The following is a 16,355-nucleotide window of genomic DNA, read 5'->3' as shown; positions in this document are numbered from 1 at the left end:
ATGCAATTATATTTTAAACGAGCTGAATTTTAGTTTGTAGCTGTCACCGATGTCAATTTGCGAAAATATTCATCTGGCAAAATGCAAGATTTTTGGTATGTATTCAAGTGGAAGGATGCTTTTACGTCAAGCAAAAACCTTAGCTGGGACATATCTTGGGTGGTTTGCATTAATAACACAATCGTTCACACGGGAAATAAGGTTTTACGGTAGCAGAAAATAGATTCAGTTACCATAGAAATAGAGTCCTGGTAATGATCCGAGACCGCGTGTTTTGGTGTTGTATGGTTGCTTATCTGTTACAAAAAAAAAAGAAAAAAGAAAAAAGAAAAAAAAGGCGTGAGACATTTTCAAAATTTACAAATTAAGATATAAGCCAAAGGCAAAAATACGAAATACGAGTCACAGCTATTTAGCGAATGTTTTCCAGCGTAACAATGTTTTCTCGATTTTAGTGCCAAGAGAGCAGTGACGGTGCAGGCTTTAAGTTTTTATTTCCACTGCGTCTCATCTTTGCATGCGTGTTTGTGAGTATGTTCGTGGGGTAGGGGAGAGAGAGAGAGAGAGAGAGAGAGAGAGAGAGAGAGAGAGAGAGAGAGAGAGAGAGAGAGAGAGAGAGAGAGAGAGAGAGAGAGAGAGAGAGAGAGAGCATGTGGGTCTGTCTAGTGTCTGTCTTGTTTCTTTGAGTTGGGGAATGTTCATGTTTATTCTACCTGCTTACACTCTGCCTTTGTATGAGAGAGAGAACGTTGTATGTTTTCTTACAGGCGTGTATGTGCTCTCGATGCGCGTGTGGTTTGCTCAAGTTCTTCTTTTGTGAATATCAAAAACAGACTCAAAGAACATTGACCATCGTATATGTATATGATACAGAATTGGTTTCACATTGGATTCGAACATTGTTATGAACAGTGAAGAGCCTCCACTCTGCATTGGCCTTGAGAGGTTTATTTGTGACGTAAAACAACACAAACGTGTATCGGTCACTTTCTGCTGGTTATGGGAAACAAAATTGCGACGTCAGTAATATGGCTGTAAGTTTTCCGTCAGGACTCATCTATATGCGCTTGGTAGGAGGTAGTCCAACAAATGACAATTAAAAGTCACAGCGAACGTCAACATGTCCGTCAGGCAGGATGCCAGATGTCAGCTATAAAATTAATGATGCCCTTCGTAAAAACAGTAACACAAGGTTCGCTTTGTTTCACGTACCTCAGTCTGGAGTACGGCTGAAGCACAGAACCACAGAAGGTTCTGTGATTTTTGAAACAACGCATTAAAAGAAAAACCAGAAGTACTTGTCGATATATTTTCAAAAGATCAACAAGAAATATGATCTAAAGTGGCGTATATTATTTGCGTGGGGATAAAATAACAAGTCGCGTAAGACGAAATTACTACATTTAGTCAAGTAGCTGTCGAACTCACAGAATGAAACTGAACGCAATGCAACGCAGCAAGACCGTATACTCGTAGCATCGTCAGTCCACCGCTCATGGCAAAGGCAGTGAAATTGACAAGAAGAGCGGGGTAGTAGTTGCGCTGAGAAGGATAGCACGCTTTTCTGTACCTCTCTTCGTTTTAACTTTCTGAGCGTGTTTTTAATCCAAACATATTATATATATATGTTTTTGGAATCAGGAACCGACAAGGAATAAGATGAAAGTGTTTTGAAATTGATTTCGAAAATTTAATTTTGATAATAATTTTTATATTTTTAATTTTCAGAGCTTGTTTTTAATCCAAATATAACATATTTATATGTTTTTGGAAATCAGAAAATGATGGAGAATAAGATTTTATAACAATTTTCAGATTTTTAATGACCAAAGTCATTAATTAATTTTTAAACCACCAAGCTGAAATGCAATACCGAAGTCCGGGCTTCGTCGAAGATTACTTGACCAAAATTTCAACCAATTTGGTTGAAAAATGAGAGCGTGACAGTGCCGCCTCAACTTTCACGAAAAGCCGGATATGACGTCATCAAAGACATTTATCAAAAAAATGAAAAAAAACGTCCGGGGATATTATACCGAGGAACTCTCATGTCAAATTTCATAAAGATCGGTCCAGTAGTTTACTCTGAATCGCTCTACACACACACACACACACACACACAGACAGACAGACAGACACACACACACCACGACCCTCGTCTCGATTCCCCCCTCTGCGTTAAAACATTTAGTCAAAACTTGACTAAATGTAAAAACGGCAAAATTATGTGAATTCGGCCGTTGGGGTTTGCTCCTTGAACTATAGAGCTAATGGGGGAACCAGTCCAATATGCAGAGCATTGCATCATTGCGTCACTTTTCATCACGCTGCACCTCCCTCTCCTCCTCCAGCCAACCCCCCTCATGCTCATTTTTCTCAACAATAGAACACGAAAGACAGCAACAACGACACCTGCAACATCAACAAAACAACATTAAAAAAATCGACAACAACAATCAACAGTTCACAAATTCTTCATTTGAGAGGTTCTGTTATTTTTTTCTGTGAATTCTGCTTTCTCTGCCCGTTTTGCACTCCAAGCACACGCATCCATCCCACTCTCCGTGTCGCACGTGCTAGAGTGTCCTAGTTACTAGACTCGTTGGCATTCCTTCTTCCTCCATCCTCTTCACACACAAAAGCAACAGGCTCTGCAACATCACGCGTGCTGTCCAGATTTTGATCTCTGGAATCAAGCCGCCTTGAATTCGCCGGTGACAATGGCTTTTATTGACAGCGAACAGAGTGGATGTTCGCTGTTTGGTCGTTTATGTCCGACAGTTATTTGCCATCCACACGGAAACATCTCTCTCTCTCTCTCTCTCTCTCTCTCTCTCTCTCTCTCTCTTTCTCTCTCTTTCTTTTTTCTCATATTTACAAAAACCCGTTATTTTACGCTTGTTTCTTTGTTATTCATTGCCTTGCCTCTCAGTGCGTAAAGCTATTGTTGCCCGATCACATTCGCAGAAGCTTGTATTCTGCTGCCACTTAAGGATGGCATGCAGATGTGATTTTCAATTACAGTGTTTTGATAACCTGAAGAATTATGTTAAAGGGGAAAATAGCAGAAAACCATGGGCAAGAAGCATCTCTAAACACACAAGGACACGAAGAACAAAGCACGCACACTTACACACGCACGCACGCACGCACAGAAACACACACACACATTGCACACACACACACACACACACACACACACACATCAGAAAAAAGAAGACTACAAAATATAAAAACACGATTCGTTGTCATGAAGGCACCAGTCATTGACAGTCTGGTGACCTTTTGCTTGCGAACCGTATCGGCAAAAATTGTCCCCCAGGGTGTGAGCGAGTTTTCGCGAGGAACAGGGTTGAGCTACGGTAGGGTCACTGCGCATGTCTGGTTTTTTTCTTCGCGGAAACGCTGTTGGGTTGTGTCCAGTCGCGTCCCTTGCAACAAGATGGCGACAAGCGCGTTACGGATTTACTGTTGTGGAGAGTTGATGGACGACGATGATGAACAAGCAGTACTGTTTTATTGTTGATGTGAATGTAATGCCAAAACATCGAACTATCGATTCGAACGTCAATGAAGAAGTGAGCGTAAAAATCGAGCGCAAAACAGCCGGGTAAAAGTTCAGGGCGCTAAAGTACATTTGAGCCGAAATCGCACCCAAACTCCTGTTGACCTCATTTCTTCCCAAAATAAACATCACTGCTAAAATAAAATGCATTAAAACCAAGACAGTATCCAACCCAGTATCCTTAATTTTTGAAAGGCTAAGTGATTTACAACAAATGTCTTCTCACAATCCGTAACTTTGTCAAAAAATATTTGCAGAAGTTTCTCACCTCGCCTTGGCAGCCATCTTGGAACTGGAGAGACCCTACGCAGGAAGCAAGGTTGAAAGTTGGTTAACCGGTGACGTCACTCCAGTCGTACCGGACCGAGTTTTTGCGACCTCCGGTTCGACTCGAGTCACCTTAGTTGACGCTAAAACTCGCTCTGTATTAATATCAACCAGGGGTCATTGACGACACGTTATCACATGGCTGATAGAGATTTAGATCGACGAGTTGTTGTTCCTGCTGGAATATAAAGTTCATCGCAATCATTTTTATGGCGCCTGGGAGGGAATCAGTTCCGAAATTAGGCGGCGTTATAAATTGCCAAGGATGTGGACAACGGTTAAAGTTAGAAGGCTTGATTTGACTTTATTTTGTACCCAAAATAATCATGTACGCAGAAGCTACACAAGTCAGAATCGCTTGTGATTTCGGTAAATTTTCATACAGTTTAGAAAATATCACGATTATGAAGACAGGAGTGAACACGCTTCAAAGGGTACGAAACATGCGAGGCCGTTCATCTTGCTGTTTGCGAAAGTGTTTAATATAGATAAAATAAAAAATAACAAAAGAGAATGATATACCACACCTTATACAGTGTGGAATTTGTGAGGTGCCTATTTTGAATTTCAAAAGTGGGAATAATTTCACAGTAGAACATCTAAGCCCACAGAGGAGACCGTCTGAAAAAGGACAATCATGCTAATAGGTTCTAAGCCTCCTGCAGGTGAGGATGAGGATATCAGCAACAGACAGAAAAACAGACACACGAAACACGCCATTTGATACCAGCGCGGTGATTTGTTGAAGAGCAGAATAGTTTCATGCAGGCTACGTATGCTATTTGACATTTTAATTGCAGTTCATGGCGTTTATAGTCGCAGTTTTAGAACTCGCCGGCTACGCCAGACATACAAACAATAGCAACGTACACCACTTCCTCAACCACACCACTATTACAACAACAGCAACCACCACCACCACCGCAACAACAAGAACATCAACATGTGTTATCGTATGATTCGGCACATGTGATTTGACATTTTTATAGCAATCAATGAAGTTTTCCCCCTTCAGCCTCAGGACATTTTATGCATCTTTCACCTTTACTGCTAATTTTAATTTTATGAGCAAAAAGTGTGCCGCCATCTTTGACACGCGTAAATAACCTACGGCAGACGTCACGTGATAATGAATTACTCAGCATGCACATGCGATGAGTCAGGCCACAGACACTGGTCGAGGAAGTGAAACACATTTTGATCGTAGTGTACGCTTTCATGTGCCTTTCTTTGTGAAGAAAAGTTTGAAGGCATATTCCCTGTAAAAAACCCACACACGAACAAAAACACTAACCCACAAACTCATGTCTCAGATCGGGCTAAGAGATACACAATTTAGATTAAGGTTTGGAATAATCATTATAACACCACACTTCTTGTGTTGTCCCTGACAGCAGTGGAACTTGCTGGCATTTGCTAGATTCCGAATGTGATTCCCTGAAATCAAACTAGACGTATGCGTAGCAAACAGCGTTGGTTAGATATGAGAAGGAAGCACCGTGACCATGACGTACGCTGAAGAGTCAGACTGATTCCACCATTCGCATGCCTGTAATTAATCAAGATAGTTCTGGAACATGTTCGAGCTAACCTTGCATGTTTGATTTAGTAATGGAACAGAAAGTGTCTCTTAGACTTCTTTAGGGCCAAATACACCAGACAACGCCGTATGAAAGGCGTGGATATGAGATCTTTGAACAGTGCTACTTCAAACAGCACGCTATATTCATCATGGGATGTTCCTGCAGACAGATTTATCCTTTTGCTTCCATCTTCACGTAAACGTGTTCTGGAAGCATGCGGAAGCCCTGGTAAAAAATATTGCAATCGGAGGATAAACAGTGTTTAAAACCCAGACATGAACTGCAGCAGCTTTCACCCCCCCCTCCCAGAAAGGGAGAGAGAGAGCGGAGGAGAGAGGGGGGGAGTGAGAAAGATAGGTAGAGACGGACAGAGAGAGAGAGAGAGAGAGAGAGAGAGAGAGAGAGAGAGAGAGAGAGAGAGAGAGACTGGCACAGGCACATTTTAATTGAGTATGGGCCTACAGCCCCTTTCAATGGGGATACACAAGAATCGCAAGGAAACAGAATAGATCAAATACAAACGTATGCAAAATAGAGAGAGAGAGATAGAGGGAGAGAGAGATAGAGGGAGAGAGAGAGAGATAGAGGGAGAGAGAGAGAGAGAGAGAGATAGAGGGAGAGAGAGAGAGAGAGATAGAGGGAGAGAGATAGAGGGAGAGAGATAGAGGGAGAGAGAGAGAGAGAGATAGAGGGAGAGAGAGATAGAGATAGAGGGAGAGAGATAGAGAGAGAGATAGAGAGAGATAGAGGGAGAGAGAGAGAGAGAGAGAGAGAGAGAGAGAGAGAGAGAGAGAGAGAGAGAGAATTGCTAAGACGCAATTGCTGCTGTAGGGGGACACATATCTCACGTAAAACGTCTTGCCGGGGGCCTCTTTGTCTTTTTTATGCGTTTTCTTGACGTGCAACATCCTTAATGGGACTGTCGTCGAGTGGCTTTTACATCCAGTGTGAATATTCGGGGACAAAATAAGGCGAACGAATGTCATCTGAGCGTCGACTGTTTGTTTTTTTACAACAGGATAAACGTATGACACCAATGCGGCACAAGCAAGGGTTATTGTTTTGCTTCTCTTTTCCCGACTGTATTTGGTGACAGTCAGTGTTCGCGCCAGATGTTACCAGAGAGGTAAGAAGAATAAATCCCACACAAACAGGTCCTTTTATCAAAATCTATCAACATGAGGTGCAAAGCCAAAGTCATTGCAACAGCTTTATTTTGACATAGACCATTTATCCTGGACCGCCAACTAGCTCTCTCTCCGCTCTTTCTCTCTATTACGAGGTAGCGGCCTCTCGCATTTAGGAACCTACGCTTACAGGGCCTTTCAGAAATCAGGGGGATGTCATATCCGGTGTCGATTGTAAACATGGACGAAGTTGCCGAGGTAAGTTCTGAAAATGCTAAAATAAACTCAGCTAAAGTGCATATGGAACATGTTTTTCGATGAGTTTTGTTAAGTTTAGTTTGGAGTTTTGGAAAATCCAGTACATTGTCACCTCCCATTGTCACAAATAACTGGAGCGTGCTTTCTTTTCACTGTCTTCGAATCGCTGGCCTTTCAAACCGGACGCTAAACGCCCCTGAAAGTCGAGCGTCGTAACCTCGAAGGGTCACGTGACGAGTTGGCGGTCCAGGCTATTTGGTCTATGGTTTTGACAAGGAAACACTTTTAGATGCAATCAAGTCAAGTCAAGTCAATATTTATTTCAACTTAATTCATACCTAAATAATTTTAATCATCGATGTTTTAACAGGACTGTATTTATTTCTGTTTTCGTTTTTTTGTTTAAATAAAAAACGTGAACAAATAATCAAAACTCTTTCTTAATAAAATATATAAAATTCAAAACTAGTAGGGCCGACATGTTGACGAATTCTTCTCGCTAAGCTTCTAGAAATGTTCGGTCAGTGCGAACCGGTCAACGCTGATTTCAAAGAGTCCCGAATTTCAAGATGGTATGTCCTCCGGTTCAGAAAGTTAAAGGCATTTACTAATTATATTTGGTATAGGACACAAAAGCTACTGCGTGTTTTCTGTCAACGAGCATGCAAATGAAGGCTTTCATTGAATACAAGTTAAAGCGTTAGTACACAGGTTTGAAGTGAGAGAGGCACTACCGGTATATAGAGGTAAAAACGTTTGGTGTTCTTCGTACAGACAGGCAGGAGAGTACCGCTAGATTGAAAACCCTGTCTCCCACGAAACCAAGGGTATGTTCCTGTGAGCTAATGGACAGGCCTATGACAAACAAACAAACAAACAAATTAGAGGCAGATGGGCATAGGAAGCGAAGGCCAGGGTTACGGGAAGAATACTGTTAACGAGTGAGAGCCTCTTTAACGCTGTTTGATGTCTCCACTAGATAGCTGTTTTCAAGGACCCCAAAAGTAGACCATGCCGCGCCTTGCATCCTCCTTTTTGTGTGGAATGTCTCGTGTGTGATGTGACATGATAACAGAGAAAGCTGTGTTAAAAAACAACTATGTTTTAGTTGGTCACACGTCATTCTCATGATGCAGAATGTCGGAGGACGCAGTGTACTGATAAAACAGTGAAGATCGTTAGTTTTGATAAACATTCATGGTATTTGGCGCTATCGAAAGAAACACGTACGTACTGTACTTAGCATTAGCATTTGTGAAAGATGTCTAACAAGGATAGACAGACAGACAAACCGACAGATAGACTGACATGGTATGTTTGTGTGTGAGTGTGTGTGTGTGTGTGTGTGTGTGTGTGTGTGTGTGTGTGTTTGTGTGTGTCTCTCTCTCACTCTCTTTCTTTCTCCCTCTCTCAGTTTATCTCTCTGTCTGTCTGTCTCTCCTTGTCTCTGTCTGTCTCTCTTTCTGTCTCTGTCTCTGTTTTTCTGTATCTCTGTCTCTGTCCTTCTCTCTGTCTCTCTCTCTCTCTCTCTCTCTCTCTCTCTCTCTCTCTCTCTCTCTCTCTCTCTCTCTGCGTTTTTGTGTGGATAACATGGAAGCCAAGAGAAAATCTTGTTTACATTCCATTAGGGGGTACAAAATATCTTCGATGGATTAAGTGATTGGAAAAAGATGGCTACAAATGCTGATGGGGAATGCATGTACTGTGCACTTACAAATAATATGAAGCCATGAGAATTTGTGGTGTTTTCAGAAAGAAAGATAAAAATCACTTTGCAACTCTCCTTGGAATATCAGTTGAAGGAATTTTTCACAACAGCATCTCTCTGTCTTGGAGTATTGTCCGCTCTGAAACATAGACAGACAGAAAGACGCAGACAGACACACAAACACGCAGACACACACAGACGCAGATAAACAGATACACACACACAGGCACAAACAGACAGACGCGCCAAAGCACGCACGCACGCACATACGCACACACACACACATACATACGCATACACGCACACACGCACGCGCAAACATCTTGTGATATCCTTTTCCGCGCCAGCAAAGCTAAAACTTCAAACTTGCAAACCTAATCATCCGCAGGACAACAAGGGGATTGTCCACTCCCAGAAAATGGACATTCTAGCTTTGTTTTTGCCGAAAGATTTCCGTGTTTCCTAAATCTGTTCCTTGCCAATTATCTGCCAATGCATCGCAGCTCTCGAGAGGATTTGAACGGTGGCTAAGACGCTGATAATTGGTCGCTGATCAGGGGCTTCGTGCCCTCAGCCAGATTTTCACAATCTTTTGCCATCATTTGTTGTTTGAATTGTGTCCTCCCCTCGCCCCCTCCCCCTCTCACCCCCTCTCACCCCCTTCTCATCCCCCCCCCCCCACTCATGTCTGTCTCCTATCACTCGTAGTTCGGCTCCTGTCCCTGTGTGAACCTTGTTTTGAACGGTATGTTATTTTTGTTTTGGAGGAAAATAATAGTTGCTGTTTAGCTCCTTGCAACATTATTGCATACTTGCACACCACCTTGTAGTTAGACTAGAGTCCCCCCTTCACCCCCCCTCCCCCCAGCTCCTGTCCTCATAATGCTACATTTCCAAACGGTAATTTCTGCTTTGGGTGGGAAACACATTTGTTTCGTGCAAAGATCTTGAGATCCTCCTTTTTTTGTTCTGCCAAATTCAGTGTAATTGTTTGATCTTTGTTCCTGAAGATCGCCCATGGGTTTTTGCAGTAATTACTAGAGTAAACATTCAGATGTTGTTGATACTCAGACTATAGTTACATATAATGTAATAAGACTTGAATACTTTCAGAAAAGAAACTGAAAGATCGAAAGCAATAAATGGAAAGAAAAGAACATCTTCACATTTATTACTTAACGGCAAAAATAAGGTTTCGGTTGGATTTTGACAAGATTTCCACACTTTTAGTTTGGAAAGTTGGCATAACTTTCAAGTGAGAAGAAAGGGAAAAATTTCTTCTTTTTTTTCTGATTATTCCTTAATGGTTTAGGAAAGGGGAGGTTTGGGTAAGAGGAACAAGTCGCGTAAGGCGAAAATACAACATTTAGTCAAGCTCAGTCGAACTCACAGAATGAAACTGAACGCTTTGCATTTTTTCCGCAAGACCGTACACTCGTAGCATCGTCTGTCCACCGCTCGTGGCAAAGGCAGTGAAATTAACAATCCAGAAAAGTGCGGTAGCGGTTGCGCTGAGGAGGATGGCACGCTTTTCTATATCTCTATTCTTTTTAACTCTCTGAACGTGTTTTTAATCCAAACATATCATATCTATATGGTTTTGGAATCAGGAACGGACAAGGAATAAGATGAAATTGTTTTTAAATCGATTTTCGAAATTTAATTTTAATCATAATGTTTATATTTTTAATTTTCAGAGCTTGTTTTTAATCCGAATATAACATATTTATTATATGTTTTTGGAATCAGAACATGATGAAGAATACGATAAACGTAATTTTGGATCGTTTCATAAAAAATAATTATAATTACAATTTTCAGATTTTTAATGACCAAAGTCATTAATTAATTGTTAAGCCTCCAAGCTGAAATGCAATACCAAAGTCCGGCCTTCGTCGAAGATTGCTTGGCCAAAATTTCAATCAATTATATTGAAAAATGAGGGTGTGACAGTGTCGCCTCAACTTTTACAAAATGCCGGTTATGACGTCATCAAAGACATTTATCGAAAAAATGAAAAAAAACACCTGGGGATATCATACCCAGGAACTCTCATGAAAAATGTCATAAAGATCGGTCCAGTAGTTTACTCTGAATCGCTCTACACACACACACACAGACACACAGACACACAGACACACACATACACACACACACACACACACACACACACACACACATACACCACGACCCTCGTCTCGATTCCCCCCTCTATGTTAAAACATTTAGTCAAAACTTGACTAAATGTAAAAAGGGGATATGCGACGAGATGATGAATGTCTTCAAGCATATAACTCGTATCAAAAGTTACAGTAAAAACGATTGTGTAAGTCTTGGCTGGGTTAAAGAAGTTATTGAAAGTTTTCATTGATAGCAAATCCCCGGTATGTGTGTGGTCATTATGAAGATCGGTATGCAGTGAATTGCTGGAATCTGGTATCATTACTTTGAAGACAATAGGGTGACGATGACGACATCATCGTATGAGTGTGATATTTAACTGTTTACGCTTTATGACGTTTCAATGTTGAATGGACTCAGATTAAAATATGACGGAGGCATCTGTATTATTTTAGTCAACTATTTGTACTCAACACATGCTTCTCTTTGAGCTGAAGAATCAAAGTGTCGTGACGCCGCAAAGCCTGATATTAACTGGACGAAGTCGACTCGCGAAGTCCCCCCCGCGGGTTAGGGGGAAGAATTTACCCGATGCTCCCCAGCATGTTGTAAGAGGCGACTAACGGATTCTGTTTCTCCTTTTACCCTTGTTAAGTGTTTCTTGTATAGAATATAGTCAATGTTTGTAAAGATTTTAGTCAAGCAGTATGTAAGAAATGTTAAGTCCTTTGTACTGGAAACTTGCATTCTCCCAGTAATGTCATATATTGTACTACGTTGCAAGCCCCTGGAGCAATTTTTTGATTAGTGCTTTTGTGAACAAGAAACAATTAACAAGTGGCTCTATCCCATCCCCCCCCCCCCTTTCCCCGTCGCGATATAACCTTCGTGGTTGAAAACGACGTTAAACACCAAATAAAGAAAAGACTCGCGAAGTCGACTTCACGAAGATAACTGCACGAAGCTCTGGCCGGTCTCGAATAGGATTAACTGCTGAAGAGACGATAAACAATAATTAAGTAGATGTGCAACGCCAAGGCACTGCATACCCCAGCGAAAGACAAACCTCTCTCTTACTCTTTCTCTCTCTCAAACACACACACACACGAACACACACACACACACACGCACACACATACACACACACACACACACACACACACACACACACACACACACACACACAGACACACACATACACACTCACTCACACGCACTCACTCACTCTCTCACACACACTTCATACACACAAAACACACCCCCATACGCACATATAGACAGACGGACATAAACACCTTTACAAACAAACACACATACACACACACATACACTTACGCACACACACACATACACACACCCACCCACTCTCTCTCTCTTTCTCTCTTAAATACAAACAGACACACACACAGTGACACACACTGTACATACGCACAAACAAATACGCACATAGACAGTCGGACACACACACCTTTACAAACAAACACATATACACACTCATACACACAAACTCATGCACACACACATTCACACACACACTCTCTCTCAAACACGCACACACACCCACACACACACACCCACGCACACACACACACACACACACCCCAAGTCACACACACACACATACACACACTCACTAACACGCACTCACTCACTCTCACAAAAAACTTCATACACACAAAACACACACCCATACGCACATATGGACAGACGGACATATATACACACCTTTACAAACAAACACACATACACGCACACACATACTTATACCCACACACACATTTACACACACACGAGTACAGACTCATGCACGCGTGCGCACACACACACACGCACACGAACACACACACAAATACACACACACACACCACACACATACGAGTACAGACTCATGCACGCGTGCGCACACACACACACACACACACACACACACACACACACACACACACAGTAACACTAACACATGTGCACAAAATGAACACAAACACACACACTGCGCGAGAGAGAAAGACTTCAGGGAGGCATGACGTCATGATGCATTAATTGACGTCAAAGACTTTCGACCGTGACGTATTCTTCTTACGCGAGCTTTATCCATAGACTTGGAAACTGCGGAATTTCTACCCGTCCAAAACGGCCTTGGGTGGCGTTTGCTGAAAAAATGGGGGCGACTATTGCACCCACCGTATTTTTGTTAGTATGGTCCCAATTTTTGGTGAACTTCCATCTCCACCTGTAGCACGTAGCCGGGCACAAAGAATCCTTCTTTATCATGTATTATTCGGTATGCACATTTCTCAAGTCGATTACAGTATAGCGTTCACGGGATACCTCCAGCTTCGCTGGGATAACCAACGAAGCTTTGGCACTTTATTTTTGGTAAAAGGACTTCGCGAAGTCTTTACGAAGTCAACTTCGGGCTTAAATAAGGAATGTTTTACGGGCACAATATTGAGTTCACATGTCTGTGTTGCAGAAGAAGAGCTGGAGCGGTTTATAGAGAAGGTGGTGAGTGCAGCCAACCGAGGAGTGTCGGCCACCCGCAACGTCACCATGTCGGAACCCAACTGGAGCTTCGGACAGGCGCTCTTCTTTGCATCTACTGTCCTCACAACTATAGGTAATGTGTTGGAAAGGTCTTATTCATCCTAGTCCACTAGACCCTTTCTTTGCTACTAATGGTAGTTCTACTATTTGTAACCTGTTGTACAGGTCTTATTCATCCTAATCCAATTGACCGTTTCTTTGCTTCAACTGTCCTCACCACTATAGGTTAGCTTAACCTGTTGTAAAGGTATTGTTCATCCTTGTTCAATAGACCCTTTCTTTGCTACTAAAGGTAGTTCTACTGTTTGCAACCTGTTGTAAAGGTCTTATTCATCCCAGTCCAATTGACCGTTTCTTTGCTTCAACTGTCATCACCATGATATTAACCTGTTGTAAAAGTTTTGTTAATCCTCGTTCAATAGACCCTCTCTTCGCTACAATAAGACTAGTAATACTCCTTTTGGGTACCTGTTGTAAAGGTCCTACTTCAAGGACCATCTCTTCTATACAGTAGGTAGTACTACATAATTTTATAGGTACCCTGTTGTAAACGTTTCGTTGACTTTACTTCAATGGTTCTGCTCTGTGCTGCAACAGATCATTTTAGGTACCCGATTCTGAAGGTCTGGTTGATCTTACTTGAAATTCATGTGAACATCTCTTGACTGCAATATGTATTTCTACTACACATAAGTAACATGTCGTAAAGGTCTTGTTGATCTTACTTCATTTGACCATGTCTTTGCTTCAACAGGTAGTACTTCTCTAGGTAACCTGTTGAAAAGGTTTTGTTGATCTTGCTTCAGTGGCCCCTCTCTTGACAACAAGATATAGTGGTACTACTGTAGGTAACCTGTTCCAAAAGCCTCACACTTTTTATGGTTACCTGTTACAGTGGTAAACTTGATAACTGTCACAATACGTATTATCATTGACAAAACAAAACATTCACAGGTATAGAAAGGAGAAAAAAGACAGCACTTGTCGTATTCTGACCAACAAAAGTCAATTAACAGAATAGTAAGAAATGGTAACATTCTCTCGTATATATGTACACAGGTTACGGTCGAGTGACGCCGCTGTCTGACGTGGGCAAGGCGTTCTGCATCGTTTACGCCGTGATCGGCATCCCTCTGACCCTCATCCTCTTCACGGCGCTAGTGGAGCGTATCATCATCCCCGTCAAGGCCTTCCTCTACTTCCTCTTCCGTAAACTTGGTCATCTTTACAAGGTGAGTGGAGCGTGCAATCATCTAAAGATGGCCGCAGTTGGGGGCTTTCCCTCTATTATGGAAAGCCGTTTGGCTCATAACCATTACACGCGTAATAAAAAATAAATACACGCGTAATAAATGATTAATACGCGTGTAATAAATGATTAATGCGCGTGTAATAATCATTTTTTACGCGTGTAAGAAATGATTAAATACGCGTGTAATAACTATTTCATGCGCGTGTAAGAAATGATTAAATACGCGTGTAATAAATATTTCATGCACGTGTAAGAAATGATTAAATACACATGCAGGAAATAGTTTATACGCGTGTAAGAAATGATTAAATGCACGTGGAATAAAAATGTCATACACGTGTACGAAATGATTAAATACACGCGTAATAAATATTTCATGCGCGTGTAAGAAATATTTAATACACGCGTAATAAATATTTTATGCGCGTGTAAGAAATAATTAATACACGCGTAATAATCATTTCATGCGCGTGTAAAAAATATTTAATACACGCGTAATAAATATTTCATGCGCGTGTAAGAAATAATTAATACACGCGTAATAATCATTTCTTACACGCGTATGAAATAGTTATTACACGTGTATTTAATCATTATGCTATTCCATAGCATAAGAAAAAAGATAAATTACACGCGCATTAATCATTTATTACACGCGTATTAATCATTTATTACGCGTGTATTTATTTTTTATTACGCGTGTAATGGTTATGAGCCAAACGGCTTTCCATACTCTATGGAGGGGTTCACGTGTACTGGACATTACTCGAACCTGAAGTACATCGCCAGAAGAAAGATTTTAGGATACTACGGATCTTCTTCTGGAAATAACTTTGTCGGGTTTGTGTGGGTTGTGAAAGAATTCTTCTTCTTCTTCTTCTGCGTTCATGGGCTGAAACTCCCACGTTCACTCGTGTTTTCGCACGATTGGATTTTTACGTGTAGGACCGTTTTTACACCGCCATTTAGGCAGCCATACGCCGCTTTCGGAGGAAGCATGCTGGGTATTTTCGTGTTTCTATAACCCATCGAACTCTGACATGGATTACAGGATCTTTTCAGTGCGCACTTGGTCTTGTGCTTGCGTGTACACACGAAGGGAGATAAGGTACTGGCAGGTCTGCACATAAGTTGACCTGGGAGATTGGAAAAATCTCCACCCTTAACCCACCACGCGGCAGCGGCCGGGATTCGAGCTTACGACCTTCCGCTTGGGAGGCCGTCGTCTTACCACTAGGCCACTGCGCCCGTCGGTTGTGGAAGAATGAATACCCTTGCTTTTAGCGAGACCAACATTCCACACGTGCTCATGTCCAACCCACACCGTCGCTCGCAACTGGCCTATAATGTCACATGGCACAGTTAACAGCTCATGTCTAACCCACACCGTCGCTCGCAACTGGCCTATAATGTCACATGGCACAGTTAACAGCTCATGTCTAACCCACACCGTCGCTCGCAACTGGCCTATAATGTCACGTGGCACAGTTAACAGCTCATGTCTAACCCACACCGTCGCTCGCAACTGGCCTATAATGTCCCATGGCACAGTTAACAGCTCATGTCTAACCCACACCGTTGCTCGCAACTGGCCTATAATGTCCCATGGCACAGTTAACAGCTCATGTCTAACCCACACCGTCGCTCGCAACTGGCCTATAATGTCACGTGGCACAGTTAACAGCTCATGTCTAACCCACACCGTCGCTCGCAACTGGCCTATAATGTCACGTGGCACAGTTAACAGCTCATGTCTAACCCACACCGTCGCTCGCAACTGGCCTATAATGTCACATGGCACAGTTAACAGCTCATGTCTAACCCACACCGTCGCTCGCAACTGGCCTATAATGTCACGTGGCACAGTTAA

At 42.0% G+C, this 16,355-nt stretch overlaps 2 protein-coding genes across 3 annotated transcripts in view; one reads left to right on the top strand and one right to left on the bottom strand.

The window, feature by feature from the left end:
- LOC138952660 (galactose mutarotase-like) overlaps positions 1–16,355 on the bottom strand; it is a 380,407-nt gene that overhangs the window by 281,603 nt on the left and 82,449 nt on the right. The window lies entirely within an intron of this gene.
- The window catches only part of LOC138952252 (potassium channel subfamily K member 1-like), a 78,432-nt gene that overhangs the window by 51,199 nt on the left and 10,878 nt on the right, over positions 1–16,355 (top strand). For both annotated transcript variants that reach the window (XM_070323879.1, XM_070323878.1), the window contains 2 exons: positions 13,163–13,306; positions 14,293–14,465. In XM_070323879.1, coding sequence (XP_070179980.1) covers positions 13,163–13,306; positions 14,293–14,465 — 317 coding nt within the window. The remainder of the gene's footprint in view (positions 1–13,162; positions 13,307–14,292; positions 14,466–16,355) is intronic.

Source organism: Littorina saxatilis, linkage group LG17, assembly GCF_037325665.1.
Source record: "Littorina saxatilis isolate snail1 linkage group LG17, US_GU_Lsax_2.0, whole genome shotgun sequence".
Lineage (NCBI taxonomy): Eukaryota > Metazoa > Mollusca > Gastropoda > Littorinimorpha > Littorinidae > Littorina > Littorina saxatilis.
Note: the sequence above shows the minus strand (reverse complement) of the source record. Positions and strands in the feature narration are given on the sequence as shown.